Source organism: Mchenga conophoros, linkage group LG16 (assembly GCF_057382185.1).
Source record: "Mchenga conophoros isolate Kocher_MC1m ecotype Shallow Benthic linkage group LG16, M_conophoros_male_GT1.1, whole genome shotgun sequence".
NCBI lineage: Eukaryota > Metazoa > Chordata > Actinopteri > Cichliformes > Cichlidae > Mchenga > Mchenga conophoros.
The window spans coordinates 27,218,169-27,235,735 of NC_140541.1; the positions used below are offsets into that span (position 1 = coordinate 27,218,169).

The 17,567-nt window shown below is 41.3% G+C and overlaps 1 protein-coding gene across 3 annotated transcripts in view; it reads right to left on the minus strand.

The window, feature by feature from the left end:
• map2 (microtubule-associated protein 2) overlaps positions 1-17,567 on the minus strand; it is a 102,209-nt gene that overhangs the window by 30,658 nt on the left and 53,984 nt on the right. For all 3 annotated transcript variants that reach the window (XM_085248386.1, XM_085248385.1, XM_085248384.1), the window contains exons 4-5: positions 14,081-14,344; positions 1,131-1,220 (exon numbers count right to left, since the gene is read on the minus strand). In XM_085248386.1, the coding sequence (XP_085104512.1) occupies positions 1,131-1,220; positions 14,081-14,291 (301 nt within the window). In that variant the 5' untranslated portion in view covers positions 14,292-14,344. The remainder of the gene's footprint in view (positions 1-1,130; positions 1,221-14,080; positions 14,345-17,567) is intronic.

A 17,567-nucleotide genomic window follows, 5' to 3' on the forward strand; every position in this document is an offset into this window, starting at 1 on the left:
TTCTTGCAAGGTAACATGCCAAGCATATATATGTATAGCAAGGTATTGCAAGGCTGAAAACTGCTAATTTCCATTTTCACATGCATTTTTACAAGCAAAAAAAAAAAAAAAAAAAAAAAAAAAAAAAGAGTAAAACATGGAGTACAGGTGCAGAATCCTGTAAAAAAGTGCTGTGAATAAGCAATAGCTTTGTATTTTTCTGTTTAAATAGCAGAAAAAGAAAGGCACTGCTAAATATGAACTCTGGCCATCCAATCGGTACCACATCTGGCAGCCAAACAGGATTGCTGTCCAACCATTGCTTAAATCATCAGTTAATACCAGTGAGTGCATATTCCCTGTTATTTTTAGTTTCAGTGTCAGTTGCTCACAGTTTTCACTGCAGCAGTAATTAGAAACAATTTAGTCTTTTTTTTTTAAATCACAGTTATAAACTGCACAGATCATATATCCTTTCTGTACATATACACAGGCACATTACACTATGCTTATGCACATTTTACTCCTGTTATGGGTATTATATATGTGGCTGTTCCCTGCTTGATTCTGTTGCCAAAGACGGGGGTCAGACAGTAAGAAACAGGCTAGGCAATGTGGGAGTTGAAAGTGACTAATTAAAGGATGGAGGTATGAGCTACTCTTGTTACTACAGGTACACTGTTCCATGTAAATGTTTGACAACCAGAAGCCTGGTTTTCAAGTGTGCAGGTTATGAGACTAATTAAACAAAATATACAACTGGTCTACTGTTTAGAAAGAACTACTAGAGTTACTGAGGGAAAATACAGACATTTCTGTGTCTCCAACATATTCTCTTTTGCTGCAACATGTTTTTAACGTTCTTCAATTAGCGAGTCTTTTCAGGTTAGTAACAGTCTGCTATATTGCTCCACTGTTCACTTATTAAAAAAAAACAGGTATAACAATAGGACTAAAGATTAATAATTTCAGCTGTCTAGCAGATGGATTAGGTGCTCCGACTCCTGAAATGCTGCTTTTAGGGATCTGGAGACATGTCCTCTGTACCCAGGGCCAGGTCCCATGTGAACAGGGGCCTGCATATTATAGTTTTCCAATTGCTACTGCTCTCTAGCACCATTAAAGAACATATGTGCATTTTTATAGCTCACCTGATGGCAGTCTTTGAGTCTCCTGCTCTCCCTTCAGTACTGCCACTGCCTCTGCTGTCACTTCCTGTACAATCCGGGCTGACACTTGCTCTACCCAGACACAGACATACAAGGTCAATGCAATATTATTAAACATGTTTCAACCAGACTAATTCTCTGTCCATTTTGCTTTACAGTAGCTCTTTCATGTCACTCAAAATGTGAGACGAAAGGCAGCATGAGGGGGCTGAGATTGTCTTCATAACACCATGTCTGCTAGTGAAGACTGCAAGTGTCACCATGGGAACACAACATCCCATGCAGACATAAAGTATGAAAAAATACCTGTAATACTTTCTCTATTTTCATCACGACAAAGGAAATTTTACATTTCAATAACACACAGTAACATTTATAAAAATACTGCCAAACCTAAAAGTAACATAAAGAATAAAGAATGCAACAGCTTTTTACATAGAAATACAAGAATGATACCGCAATGTGTAATACTGTCAGTTATTTACTATTGTTTTTGATTTTTTTTAATGAATGATCAAATGTGAGCTGAATCCAGTTCCGTCGGCGCAGACTTTTTTGTAATTTAACTATCAATCTGAATTCATTTCATTATCCAGGAAAGAGTGCTGTCTCAAGATGCAGTTCAAAGATGGACCCAACTGCAGGCCAGCACAAAAAAAGTGAGCTTTATTTCTAAGCTGGTAAAACAGTCCAGAATGAAAGCAAATACGGAACTGATTAAACCAAGAATATAAAAAACCTGACAAAAAGCAGGAACAGGAAGAGAATGACAAAGAGAGAGGTACACAGAGGACTAACTGGGAATAGGAAACAGAACTTAATCAACACAATAAACAGACAGAAAGTGAAACAGCGGACATGAGAGGAAAATGAGCCACAAGAATAAAAGATAAATGAACAAACTGGCAGCAGGAGGACTGAAAGGAGATAGGGAAACACTGAGGGAGCTAAACACAGGTAACAAACTCAAACTAGGAACTAAAGCTGAATGAAAAGCAACAGTAGAGCAAACCATTATCCTAAACAGTATTCAGATCCCATAACAATGCACTCCAACACTAAAAATTAACTAGACCTGGAAGGATAAAGATACTGGAAATACAATAAAATCACAACAGGAAACTAACAATAATCAAAAACTTTGAACATTAGAACACCAATGAAACCAAACAGTAAATATTTAATTTAAAAAAACAATCCAAAAGCTCCAAAAATGTGGCCAAACCCAAGGAGAGTTTGTCATGGCCAGGTGCTGAAGCACAAGGCAGTTTGGTACTGTTTGGTATTTATATATCAGAAAGCCCAGCAACAATTTTGCTTTAGGGTCCATTAGCAAAATTAGTTCCTGATAATATAATGTCAGATTGGGTTTATTGCAAATTTAGATAAACTCTCTGCAATTCTTTTTTTTTCTTTTTACCAGCTATACAGTAAAGTAAGAAATAAAAACAATGTTAGATGGTAATACTAGTGTTAGCATTTAGCAAGAAGCTGTCAACACAATATGCCCGTCTAACACTTGTAGGCAGTAGGTGTTAAATAACTACAGTATAACAGGAAAAGCCAGCGTGCACACAGTTTTCAATTGTAACAAAGGGAGTAAGTCTGTGACAGTTATGTACTCATGCGCTAATATAGTGTTATCCTAAATCAGGACACACACAAAAGGGCACCATACGAAACTGGTCAAGCAGTCTGCATTCAAGCTTTCACCAGTCTGCCTGCATGCATGTACGAATCAGAGAGGACGGCAGAGTTTTAAACAAAACCATCATTTCTATAGTAACAGCAGTTATGTATGGCTGGATGGCATTGTGATGTTTTTTTACTGTTGCCGTTTAAGAACCTTTTTCTTTCCAGCATCACCCACACATCAACACACACAAGCTGGCAGGGACACACACACGCACACACGCGCAATAACCCACATACATTCACTTCTTCCGGGAACACTTAACACAGCCCACTCACCAACTCGAAGCCACCATTTCCCATTTTCAATAGCAAAGTGCAATAAATGTGTACCACCTTTTTCACTGCTTCCAGGCAAAATCCTTTCATCTGATACTAAAAAGTAGAAGAGAGGCGTCCTCGTCAAACCTGCTCAATGGTTGTAACATCAAATAACAGCCCCTAAAGCTAAAAACGGGCATTAAAAGAAAAGCCTGTACATTTTTGTGAATGGTTTAGAACCACACTGCCTTTGTGTCATTTTTTTTTTTCCCACATTAACAATTGCAAAGATGATTTTAACACTGAGAATGACATATTTTATTCAAACTAATGGGAAGTAGCTTAATTGCACAATTGCAAGATTCAAATGAAAACTAAAAAATATGGAAATGTCAACTTGACTACTAGAGCAGTATGGAATTTATGTGTAAAAAACAACAACCACTTTTTGGGAAATTGTGAATTTTGTGTGCGTGCGTGTGTGCGTGCGTGCGTGCGTGCGTGCGTGTGTGTGTGTGTGTGTGACAAACAAATCTAGACAAATGCACAATGACAAAGCATTAGCAATGCAAAAAAACCCAACCTTGTCACATCCATAAAGCCAGCTGGCACTGATGAAAACTAGCCTTGTATGGCTGTCTCAGCATTCTCTGATGAAGTGATGTCAAATGACAGCCTGTCTGTCACTGGCTGTGACAGCAGAATCTATCTTACTACACCACTAAACAAAAGTAACACGATACGTATAAACAGACCTGCTCTCACTGTAAAAGAAAAGCATGCATTACCTGTATGACAGGCGACCGAACCTCTGAATGCTCCCTCTTTGAGCAGAGACTGTGACTGGAAGCCCCAAAGTCGACGCAAGGCACAAACAGTGCACCACACAGAGGCACACACACACACACACACACACACACACGCACGCACGCGCACACACACGCACGCACACACACACACACACACACACACACACACACACAGAGCAGGACTGATGTTTGGCATGATACCAGCAGGCACCCAAAATGTGTAAAGCAAGTGGTTGTCATAGCAACAGACCAGTGGGCCATTGACTTGGGTCCATACGTAATTCAGATGCGAGCATCCTGTCATTCGGTTTCAACCTCCATGTCTAAAGCTACCAATCAAAAGAAACGATGACTTATTTCCTTTTTTTTGACACATGATGCAAGTCTGAGCAATTTCTATTTTTAAATCATCTGATGAAGTAAAATAAATGTTAATTGTTTTCATTTTCTCAATGAAATCGCAGTGGAACAAATTGTTTTGTTTGTAGCTATAAAGAACAGATATTTGAACAATTTCTTTCAAAACAAAGGTTAAATTAAACCCCTGTTTTCATAGTGGTGATTACCTTAAAGTATGTAATATAGTTAAGTAAGCCAGGAGTGACAGCTAACAGCTAACTGTCACGGACCCGGCTCTGGAGGACTCGGGGGTCCGTGAGCAGGATGGACCGTTATTATCATTATTATTGTTATTAGTATTATTATTATTGTTTTTATTATTATTATTAGTGTTGTTGTTGTTATTTGGGGATGTGTGTCTTTCTGCACTGTGCTGTGTTGTTCTGTGTTCCACTCATTATATGTAGAGGCAGGGTGTGGGTGTGTGGGTGTGTACAAGTGTGGGTGGAGGATGGAGAACAGCCACATGCGGGCCTGATGGGTGTGGCCCGGCAGGAGGACTGGCCACACCTGAAGTTCCTACCACACACCTGTTGGTGATCAGGGCTCGTCGGGGGAGCTACTTAGGAGAGTGTTGGAGCTCCCACCAGTGCGGGTTCATTGAGTTATCCTACCAGGAGAAAGAGTGGTCCAGAAAGGCTGCACGCACGGGGTGTGCGGAAACACAAGAGCGGGGAGCACGAGCACAGACGTCGGAGGGAAGCACACACACGGGATTCAAGGGAGCAACGGGGAGTTATTGTGTTTACAGCTTCTCACTGTAAATAAAAAGCACTGTTTGCATCGCAGAGTCTGCGTTTTGGGTCCTCATTCCCCATATCCCCACGGTCTGCCTGCCAGAACACAAGCAAGCTCAGTTTGTAGCTACGTAATCGGAGACAAAAACCTTCACAAAATATATTATCCTCGGCAATTAGACCAATTAGTAGGGCTGGGCGATATATCGAGTTTTTTTAAAAATATCGATATATTTTCATACGAGATATAAGATGTGACAATATCGTTTATATCGATATAGTCTATGTTACGTTATAATTATACTTGTGGAGCCGCAGGTTTGCCTCTCTTTCGTCCACTTTTGTCTCTACACAACGTTACTCTGCCTCGCCTCTCCTTCACTGAACACAACTCCGCCTCCCCCATAGCTTCACCTGACAATGACAAGGCAATGACAAGATGAAAGCGGAAAATCTCCGTTAGCGAATTACCGCGGATGGCCCCGTGCGTGGGGCTGGACGGTGTCAACGTGTTAGCGAGCTAACCGCGCTAACGAGCTAACCGCGCTAACGACATGCAGCCCGGAGGGGCTGCACGGCCTAAAATCCTTTCATTTTCTCAAAACTCGACAGTGCGCCTTATGTATGAATTCTGGTTGTGCTTACTGACCACGAACCGATTTTATGTGGTACACAGCGCTCAGCAATCTGTCAAAAAATTTTTAATATGACTTTGCTAAGCTACGGAGCTGCACGGCTTGATGTCGGAGGATTATGGCTACCGGGGAGGAGCCTCGCGGAGTGATACGTACTGTGTGTGTATAAGGACCACAAATGGCACCTGTTCAGAGACGTGGTGCAGCTGTGAAATCTGTCTCTTTGTTATTATGCTCAGCGTCTATTAGTTTACATTTTGACTGCACAATTGTGAGCTTTTTGTTATGCACAAAAACAACATTTTCTTTTATTTATGGACCATGATTATTTAATATCCACAGACGCAAGATGGCGGTGCGCACAGACGCAGCGGCCCGGAGCTCCTACACTTTTGCACTTTTGGTGGTACTGTGTATTATTTCACACAGTCTGGGGTTACTTCAATACAACAGAGATGATCTACTACAACTAAGCCGTGGAGATCTTCAACTAACATCCGATTATCTCATCCCCCCGGAGATCGTTAAGCAACCCCCGGGGCTACCCGCAACAGCAAGCCGCAGGAGGAGACGTTGCGAGCGGAGGCAGAAGAGAGGCAAGCGGGGAGGCCTGTGGGCACGGCTAAAGACTAGTCCGTTTAAACCACCACTCCCGATCATATTCCTCTCCAACGCCCGTTCAATCCGTTACAAACTGGATGAAATACGACTGCAGATCGCCACTCGACGGACTTTTAATAACTGTTCGTGCATGATTTTCACTGAAACCTGGCTGGACAGCGCCATTCCCGATGCGGCTATCGATCTAGCAGGCCGCACCGCCTATCGAGCCGACAGGTCTGCGGACTCGGGTAAGAAGACTGGCGGGGGGCTGTGCATCTATATTAACAACCTTTGGTGCACGAACGTCACGGTAACGGAAAAACTGTGCAGTACAGAGGTAGAACTGTTGGTGTTAAAGTGCCGTCCATTCTATCTCCCTCGGGAATTTTCTGCCGTTTACATCTGCGCTGTTTACATTCCACCAGATGCTAATGCTAAGCTAGCGTTAGCACAATTGAGCAGCAGCATCAATAACAGCCTGGTAGCACACCCGGACAGTGTCTTTATTGCGGCTGGGGATTTTAACCACGCGGACCTGAAATCTGTACTTCACAATTTCCACCGTAATGTGAAGTGTGCTACCAGAGGAGATAGAACGTTGGACCAGGTGTACACCAACATGGCGAATGCGTACAGAGCCCAGGCTTATCCCCACCTGGGTCTGTCAGACCATCTCTCCCTTCTGCTACACCCAATATACACACAAAAGATCAAGAGCACTGGGATTACAACCAAAACCGTGAGAACATGGCCGCAGGACGCTATTCCGATGCTTCAGGACTGTTTCCACTGCACAGACTGGGATGTATTCAAGGTGCAGGACACTGACAATCGTGTCGCATTGGACAGTTACACCTCCACTGTCTTGGACTACATCTGTTTCTGTGTGGACAATGTAACAACTTGGAAACGATTCCGTGTGTTCCCTAATAATCCACCCTGGATGACACACGGAGTTCAACAACTTATTCGAACAAGGAACAACGCTTTCAAATCCGGGGACCAGGAGGCATACAGTGCTGCCAGGGCCAACCTGAGAAGAGGCATCAAGACTGCCAAGCAGCAGCACAGGAGGCGTATCGAGGCCAGGTTTGAGAACAACACAAACCCAAGGCAGGTCTGGGAGGGCATCAGGGCTATCACGGACTACAAAAGAAGAACACCATCACCCTCAGCCGACAGTTCTACTCTGGCTGAGGATCTAAATCTCTTTTATGCCCGTTTTGACAGGGAGAACACCGACCCTGTCCTGTCCCCTCTCCCCTGGGCCGGGTGCTAAAAGACTGTGCTGCGGACCTGGCGGACGTCTTCACCTCTATATATAACACCTCGTTGTCCTGTTCACTGGTACCATCCTGTTTCAAAGCAGCAACCATCGTTCCCATCCCAAAACAGTCAAATGTCACATGTCTGAACGATTTCAGACCTGTGGCACTCACCCCCATTCCCGCCAAATGCCTGGAGAGACTGGTCATTAAACACATCAGAGCTGCTTTTCCACCATCCCTGGACTCGCACCAGTTTGCATACAGGGAGAACCGGTCAACCGAGGATGCGATCGCCACAGTGCTGCACACATTACTGAAGCACTTGGAACACAGGAACACCTATGCACGGCTCCTCTTTGTAGACTACAGCTCGGCTTTTAATACCATCCGGCCATACAAACTCCGTCCCAAACTCCACCAACTGGGACTTAACTCCTCTCTGTGCAACTGGATTGTGGACTTCCTCACTAACCGTAGACAGAGTGTCAGAGTGGGTAAGAACACCTCTTCCACCCTTGTGGTCAACACCGGTGCCCCTCAGGGGTGTGTTCTGAGCCCTCTGCTATACACTCTCTTCACCCATGACTGTATTTCCTCCTGCGCGTCCAATCTCATTGTTAAGTTTGCAGATGACACTACAGTGCTCGGACTTATATCCAACAATGATGAGACAAACTATAGGACAGAGGTGCAACAACTAGAGTCATGGTGCCACGACAATAACTTGGTCTTAAAAACCAAAAAGACCAAGGAGATCATTGTAGATTTCCGGAAGAGGGGCCATAACAACCATCTGCCTCTCTTCATTGGCAGTGAGGCGGTGGAGAGGGTGAGCAGTTTTAAATTCTTGGGGGTAACTGTGACCGAGGACCTGTCCTGGGGCAACCATATCACCTCAGTTGTACGGAAGGCCCAACAGCGCCTCTACTACCTGAGGAGACTGCGGAGCGCACACATTCCCAGATCTCTGATGTTGAACTTCTACAACTGTGCCATCAGCAGCGTTCTGACGTATGGATTTCTAGTGTGGTTCCCCAGCTGCACCAAGGCCGATCAGCAAGCACTCCAGCGGGTGGTGAAAGAAGCTGGCAGAATTATTGGAACAAGTCTGCCAGAGATCAGTAATATCTTCCCCACTCGCTGTCTGAGGAGGGTGCACAGTATCCTGCGGGACCAACATCACCCTGCGCGCCACCTTTTCCATCTGCTGCCCTCAGGGAGAAGGTACAGGTCTATACAGGCCAGAACATCCAGACTGGCCAACAGCCTGTATCCACAGGCTGTGAGGCTCCTGAACTCTCTGCCCCCCTCTCACGGACAATAACCATATCCAACTTCTTAATAGCAATGAACTGGTCTGCATTGGTGCATCATATCTTTATTCTCTTCCCCCTCCTGCCCCCCCCCCCCTCTTTCTTAAATAGATAACTATCATATCTGATATCATATCTCACAGTACAATAATATTGAATGGGTTGCATTGTTGTATTTTGTCATGTTTCTCAGGTCTTTGTCTGAATTTCTACGAACATTATTGCTAAGGATTGTCTTATTGCATTGGAGTCACACTGGGTTAAATATGTACACTTGGGTTTTAAGGGGTATTTATTATTTTCTTCTTTTTTTTTGGGGTTGTATGGAAGCCCCAAACGCAATTTCATTGTTCTTGACAATGACAATAAATAAATAAATACTAAATACTAAATAATAAATGCTGATAATTTATTTTTGAGTAATTTCTTCATGTACATCTACGCTGTATGTAAATAAAAGTGCCCGTGTGACATCTGGGACACAGTGTGACTAAGAACTCTCTTTTTGTTCTTAACTTATGGCTTTAAAAAAAAAAAAAAAAAAAAAAAATCGAGATATATATCTTATATCGCCATCCAGCTAAAAAATATCGAGATATGAATTTTGGGTCATATCGCCCAGCCCTACCAATTAGATTTTGCTTTCTTAACCCAACACATACAGATCAGACATACACATGTAGTGGAAATAGGGCAGGGCAATATGGCCAAAAATATTTATGATATATATTTGAAAATTTGCGATAACGATATAACTGACGATATAATTGACACGAGACAAAATTCTCCTCAACTTTATTGGTGCAAAAAAAAAAAAAAAAACCCCATCAATGTATTTTCACTTAAACAAGCAGCTGTTTTTTATGTGCATTAAAGCTATATAAAAATTTAACAGTGCAAATGCAAATTCCTTGCTGACAGTTTAACCAAAAGGCATTTCCAGCATAAAATGGCCGACATATCCTTAGCATAAAGAGGTTATACACACACTATGCAGTAATATTATGTTGAAGCACAGTATGTATCACTCCGCAAGGCTCCTGACTACGGTACTCGTAATGCTCTGACAATCCATCAAGTGATGCGGCTTCGCAGCTTAGCAAAGTCGTACTAAAACATTTTTTGACAGATTTTTGAGAGCCGTGTACCACATAAAATTGTTTCGGTAATAACTGTAATAACGATGGCCGCCTTGCATGCTCTACCAAAAAATGTGTATCTGATGGACGGAAGCAAAACCAGTTCTGCACCACTGAAGTTTCACCGCTTTCGCCCTTCTCATTCTGCGTCGCCGCCATGCTTTTTCTGCCATGTGATAACAAAGGCACTGCGCATGCACGTTTTACCCATATTCTATCGCGATATTTCATTTTCTTATCATTGCCTAACATTATACAGGTATTACCATGAACGGTATGATATGGCCCAGCCCAAAGTGGAAATATTTAAAAAAAAATAATCTCCTCTCTGATGCTGCCAAACATACTGATTTAGGCTGTTGCTATGGATGGACATTAACAACAGAAAATCTTGTCCAGGATTCTTGACACTATGCCCAGTTATTCACATCAACGATATAAATGACACAGACATCAGCCAAAGCAATAGCCCTAGCATAACACCAAGGCTTCCTTGATTTATGTAAGCCAAGCACCCCCTGTAATGAGCTCAACAACGCTTTGTATTCTTTCTGTTTCTATTAAGTCTGACTCTTTCTCTCTCTTCATCTCTTTCTCTTGACCGCTTGTAGAATGGCCGACTGGCTTTTTTAACTTTGTTTCAAAGAAAGTCAAGAGGGCAATTTCATGCTTCGGTAGTTCTTGTTGTGTCTGAAGAGCTTTTCACAGCGAGAGAAGGCTCACCAAGTGCCAGTATCAGCCCTTCTGCCACCTTTCCTACCCCACTTATCCCCCAGACTGCTCTGTTCTGTGGCAATGCTAATGTCTGCTGACAAGATGCTCTGCAGATAAACACAGCTTTGGTTACACAGCTGGGGAGAGAATGTCATATTTAAACAGAATGCACTGTGTTAAAAGTATTGATATACTCTTAATTATCATTGTTATAGACCAGCATCTATGAAAGCTGGTATAGAAGAGGAATTCTACTTGATATTTTCCGTTTTCACAAATTGACTTAGTCCATTTGTAACTACAGGCTACCATTATGTAAGAATAATGGTAGCCATTACTATTCCACTGATAATAGAGCTATTTGTTGGTCATCATATTTTAGAGACATCCTCACATTAATCTTATGACCTTGATGGATCATTCATTCACTCAAATAACAGGATATCCCATCAGATTATTCCCTCTGAATTAGGGCTGCCACGATTTGTCGACTAGTCACGATTACGTTGACTATCAAAATCGTCGACGACAAATTTAATAGTCGACACGTCGTTTGAAGGTTTGTAAGATCACAAAACACGCAGGAATTAAGTAGCAGGATTTAAGAGTGTAATAACGGACTGAAACAGAAGATGGCAGCACTGCATGTACAAGGATGCCAGCTGCCGTTAAACCCCGAAGAAGAAGAAGAAGAAGAAGAGAAGCCGCTGTGTCCCAGAATTCATAGCGCGGCCCAGCTTAGTTTCCAACAATGGCGGTAGCTAGTTAGTTTTAATATTACTCTTATTATTCTTTCTGGGTCACAAAATAAACGTTTTACATATTTTCAGGCGAGAATGTAGCTGTGTAAACCTCAAATATCGGCTCAGTTTATCAGGACACCACATATTTTCAAAAGCGCTCCGACGTTTTCGGAGACGTCTGTTACCCACTAGCTTGATAGCTAGCCGGGGGCTAGGTCACTAGCGTTGTGAGAACACCGGACTCCCGGCAAATTGTTTTCAAACCCACCGCCGTCTTTCGCTACTCAGGTTAAATATATATGAGTCACTTAGATAAATTAAAAATGTTGTTGTTTGCCTTTTTTTTTTAGTATTTTATTTGTTCCTGAGTAAATCGGTTTGGCTGAGATTAAAGTTATAGTTTTTACACAGCTGAATAAACGTCAAGCAGACAGCTGATTATCAGAAGTGTGAGATGCTGGAGAATTTACTCCGGTGTCCTGTTATATTTTAGATAGCAAGGAGTTTATTAAACTTCACCGAAACAATCTGCAAATTTCATTAAAATTTAATAAACTATCATCTTGTCTTTATTTTTAGTTAGCACCTTAAAAGCTTAAAGCTGTAAGCTAATGATAGTTATATAAGAGCAGATGCTGCTGGTGCAATAAGCTGTAGTTTTACGTCCAGTGGATGATGATCTGATTAGTCGACTAATCGCATAAATAATCGGTGACTAGTCGACTATCAAAATAATCGTTTGTGGCAGCCCTACTCTGAATCCTGCATGTGACTGGATCAGATTTGCACGGGTCTGTCAAGCTGACACATTATAATCCTTAAACTCCTGTGAGATACATTTAATCTCAGTGACAGATGAAAACTGCACACACTGGAAGTATACAAGTCATAAAGACAAAAAATAATCAGATCTGGAAAGGGTCACTGACAATTTCATTTCCATCACAGTAGGTATTTGATTCGCATATTTTCCGAAAATCTGGAAATTCTCTCGTGACACTGCAGGGAGCAAAACATTTTATTCACAGGCATTAACATGTTAATTTTGAAAACTATATTTAATATATTCAAAGGACATTGGTAAAAATGTGAACTGACTTAAGGGATTAATTAAGCACAGGATGTCAAACTGGAACGAAAGTACACTTTTGTAATTACAACTGATGATACGGTCCATTGCATGCTCCGCAGAATAACATTATTAGCTATAAAAACAGTGTATTAATATAACAACTATTCCGTTTTAGTGTTTGTACTTGAGCTTGCACAGAAAAAAAAGCAGTTGACCTGTACAGGCAAGTGCCCATGCATTATGTTTACTGAACAACTTGCTCACCTATTTATGGACAAAGTAAGCATATCAAAGATGGGCACTGAAGACATAAAAACGGCCACTCAAAAACACCGTTATCAGAGCAAAAATTAGTAACTGCTAGGTCGCAGTAATGGGGAGATGGGAGGTTAATTGGGGTCTTGTCATTGCATGCTTTTTGGTCTTGTCAGTGGTAAGCTACAGTTGAAAAGAACAAAGGCCTGGCAAACTAAATTGTAGGGGAGCAGTTGCCATGGTTACACCATTGGTACGTTACTGGTCTTGTCTCCAGGGTGTAAGTGAGGTTGGCGATTGGAGGGGGTGGGGGGGGGGACAGATTTTATGTGTTAATTATAGCATTGTTAATAACAGTATGTGTCTGCAGTGAGGACTTAGAAAGCTTAGAGTGGAGACAGAACGCAAACACACACAAACACATCGCTATCCAGCATACAAACCCAAGAATACTGTAAAGATACAAATACACATATACCAATGTGCAAACACAAACATACCAATGTGCCCAGTCATACAAACCGACATTTCACACACGCACTGGAGTAAAAAACCAAAATGAAACACACTCTTCAGACTCTATATAAAGCTGCTGATCGGACTCACCACGACTGACACCACCTACAGTACTTCTACAGAAATGTGTTTCTGATGAACCTTTGTGCCAAATACTTTCTTCAACAAAGAATACAATCTCTGAAATAAATTTAGCTGTTTCACATGCGGATCCCAACCAGATAATACAACACACAGTGTTGCAGACCTCACTTCGTCTTCATGAGTATGCTTACATCCACACAGGGAGAAAAAAGGTTTTCCTATTATCGTGTTTATTACTCTCACTGGGTGCCAGCTGTGCTCTCAGTTTTAATGATTTAACTGAGCATTTACATCACAAAGCACAGCACAACACATTTACCTATTTGTACCGACGTGCTGTTGTCAAATGCAATTCTGCCCCTTCCCTAGACAAGAATCTTTAGGGTCTCTACTTTATTAACCACATTTGTAAACAAAACAATGCATTTGTATTGATTTAGAGCACAATAACATACAGACATCACTATATGTAGTGAGAACTGGCTGTCTTCAGACAGCCTGTTTTAAAATTGTAAAACTTTAATATGCTGACCTTCCATCATTTGTTCTAAGGAACATTTTGCAGGCTGTTACGCATTTTTCTATCTACTATTAGCTCAATAGACACAGCCATCATTTATCCTGCCTGTAGAAAATGAAACCTTTCAATTAATACAAGCAGATGCCTTTAACAAAAGGTAAAATTACATTACCTGCAGTTATAGCGTGAGCTCCAGTTAGTTCACCGTTGAAGCCGTTCTCCCTGGCAGAATAGGGGGCTGTGGCCACATGGGTCCCACCAGGCTGGCAGGTCCTGTAGGCTGAGGAGGAGTAGCCATTGGCTCCATGGGTGCCACCAGGCTCCTGCCCCGCTGATGGGTCCCACTGAGGGGTACCGTCTTCTGGCTGTCGACTGTCTGCCATGCTGATGCTAGCTAGCAGCCGAAGAGGTTTAGCAAGGGTTGGGGTCTCTCCTTCTGGGATACAGACAGGAAGAGAAGGAAGAGGGAGGAGCAAAGATGAGGAATGGTCAGAACGCAGCATGTCTCTGTTATTAACTGCAATTTTAGCATGGCAGCATTAAGGAAAATGAAGAGTGTAGGGACCAGAGGAGGCTCTAGGACATGTTACATCAGTCACATTTGCAAATCTCTTTTTTGTATGTTATGATCACTGCTGCAGCTCAACTCAACAGTTTTGAAAGTGCAGCTGTGAGTTTGTGTGTAGGTGGTTATGTGAAATACTGTCCTTGGATGCTGTCTGGCATATGACAACCACTGGATGAAACCCTATTGATTTGTGTGTTTGTGTGTAATGACTCATGCAGCCAGCGGCTCAGACAGAAAACACAACTGGCTGAAAATGAACAGAGAAGACCTTGGATTTTCGGTGAGTCGTGCTGGGCTGCAGGGTTTAGAGGTGGGTTCTGATCAATCTGACAAGATTCAGCCCAACATCTAACAAATAGTTTGAATCAGCTTCACTACAACATACTGGCTTCTATTATGTGAAAATCCAATGGCAAATGTTCCAGAAACAAAAAGTGTGTCATCTTTCCAATACTTTTAATGGAAGCATGATAGCTGATCAGCATGGTGTGAACATTTTAGGACTTATCTAAACGTTAAGTGCTAATACCATGTTACGTAGGGCTATGATTCAGTATTTACATGTCTTTTTCATGTTAAAATAACCAACATTGCTTTGTTATTGAATGCATTTATGTTTAAACTCCTAAATATTATGACCAGTGCCTTTTAAAATTCAATGACTAACATAGAAATATCTCATAGTGAGTGGATAACATTGATCAGATCAGGAAAGAGAAGGATCAAGTAGAAGCGACAGGCTGAAACTATTGATCAGTTCTTATTATCACCTAAAGCCGGGACAGTCAGAGACAAGGAGTGAAAGTCAAGGATTTAACTACCTGGCCAGGAGAGATAAATGGGCTCAAAGTAGTACAAAATCATTACACTGAGCTGTTATTATTACTATTTTTATTTGGTATATACAGTTTTTTTATGCTCAGTTGAGGTTATTTACATCTCACAATAGTGGAACAAGTACACTGAGTTGAATCTGAGCTTGAAGGACAAAGAGAGAGGTAAACAAAGGGCTCAGTGAGAAGAAAGAAAATTGTGAAATACTCTGAAAGGGAATTGGTGATCTTTGCAGAAGGGCTGTTGATGGTAGCATTTACAGGGCAGCCTGTGCAGTTGTGCATAAGGGTGTGTGTGAAGAAGCAATTTGTCATTTAGCTCTGCGGTCCTCAGAGAGCCAGAGAGTGAAGTGAAGTCAGCTCGAGAAAACGGGAGTCAATAACTACAGCCGAAGACCAAGGTACTGCTACAGTGAGCACTAGGTACTACATTCACAGTACATTAAATACTACTACTCACTGTCAACCAAACAGGAGAACAGAATAGAGTGGAACAGAATATAATAAATGGAAAACAGAAGAGTGATTCCCATACAAAGGATGTATGAAAAGACTTAAAATACAACATGTCCATATTTTTTGTTAAGATGGATAATAAACACTAAGGCTGGGCTATATCATACCGTTCACGGTAATACCGGTGTAATTTTGGGCAACGATAGGAAAATGAAATATTGCGATAGAATATGGGTAAAACGCGCATGCGCAGTACCTATGTTTACATACACACATGGTGGCGACGCAGAATGAGAAGAGCGAAAGCGGATCGTTAAATGAAACACATGAACCAGAATTGGTTTGTAAAAATGCTGCAACGTCAGTGGTGTGGAACTGGTTTAGCTTTCGTCCGTCAGATACACAACAAAGCACTATTTTTGGTAGAGCATGCTAGCGGGCCGTCGTTATTACCGTGTTATTTGGAAAATACGGCACACTTAAAATCAATCCTTTGATTTTTCTGAAAATCGACAGTGCCCCTTATAATCCAATGGGCCTTATGTATGAATTCTGGTTGTGTTTACTGACCTCGAAATGATTTTATGTACACGGCGCTCGAAAATCTGTCAAATGTTTTAGTACGACTTTGCTAAACAACGAAGCCGCACCGCTTGATGGATTGTCGGAGCATTACGGCTATCGTAAGCAGGAGCCTCGCGGAGTGATACGTACTGTGCTTCAACATAATATTACCATATTGTGTGTGTTTAACCTCTTTTTAAGTTTTGTGGATATTATACATGGTTATGCTGAGGATATGTCGGCCAATTTCCACTGGAAATGCCTTTTGGTTAAACTGTCAGCAAGGAATTTGCATTTGCACTGTTAAATTTTTATATAGCTTTAATGCACATAAAAAACAGCTGCTTGTTTAAGTGAAAATACATTGATGGGGTTTTTTGCACTAATGAAGTTGAGGAGTTGTAAAGTATTTTGTCTCGTGTCAATTATATCGTCAGTTATATAGTTATCGCACTTTTTCAAACGTATATCGTGATAAATATTTTTGGTCATATCGCCCTGCTCTAATAAACACAAATGTCATTGCAAATAATGTAAATATTTGCATAACATAAATAATCAATGCTTAACAAATTTATTAGCCAATTTAAAAGGTTTATTCCTCAGCTGCTACATTATTGCTAACATACTCAAAAGAACTTTTCTGTATCTGTAATGATTAATCCACCAGTATTAATAAGGTCTTTAACTGAATTTATTGTTCTAATCCGTGGTTTTACAAAACGTACGAAACATAAATGCACATAATTATTTTTTAAAGAATAAATAACAATATAGATTTAACGTTTAGGATTTTGACAGGTTTTGGAAATATTTGTAGTTTCTTCTTTTTATGACTGGTGATCTAATACATTTGTAAAGCACTGCATACTGTTACAAATAATGTATGTGTCATTTAGGCTTAATAACTGCTTATTAATAAAAACTATGCTTATGTCCAAAGCTGCCTTTGTCACAGTCTTGGGTCTTGGACACAGGGTTTTGAGTTGTTGGCCTGTTGAGTTCTGTTCCTATTACTTTTGTGTCTAGTAATGCTGTATTAATTTATCCACTTCCATGCTACTGACTGTCCCATTTTGGGGGTATACTGTGGTCCAGGTTTACTCTTAGGTACTAGGTACTCTTTAGTATTTATGGAGGCTGTTATCTGAGTCTAGCCCCTTGCACATTATACTTTCCCTTGGGTTCCCCTCGTCAAGTTTCTCTGTTTATTAATCCTTGTTTTACTCTGTCAATTT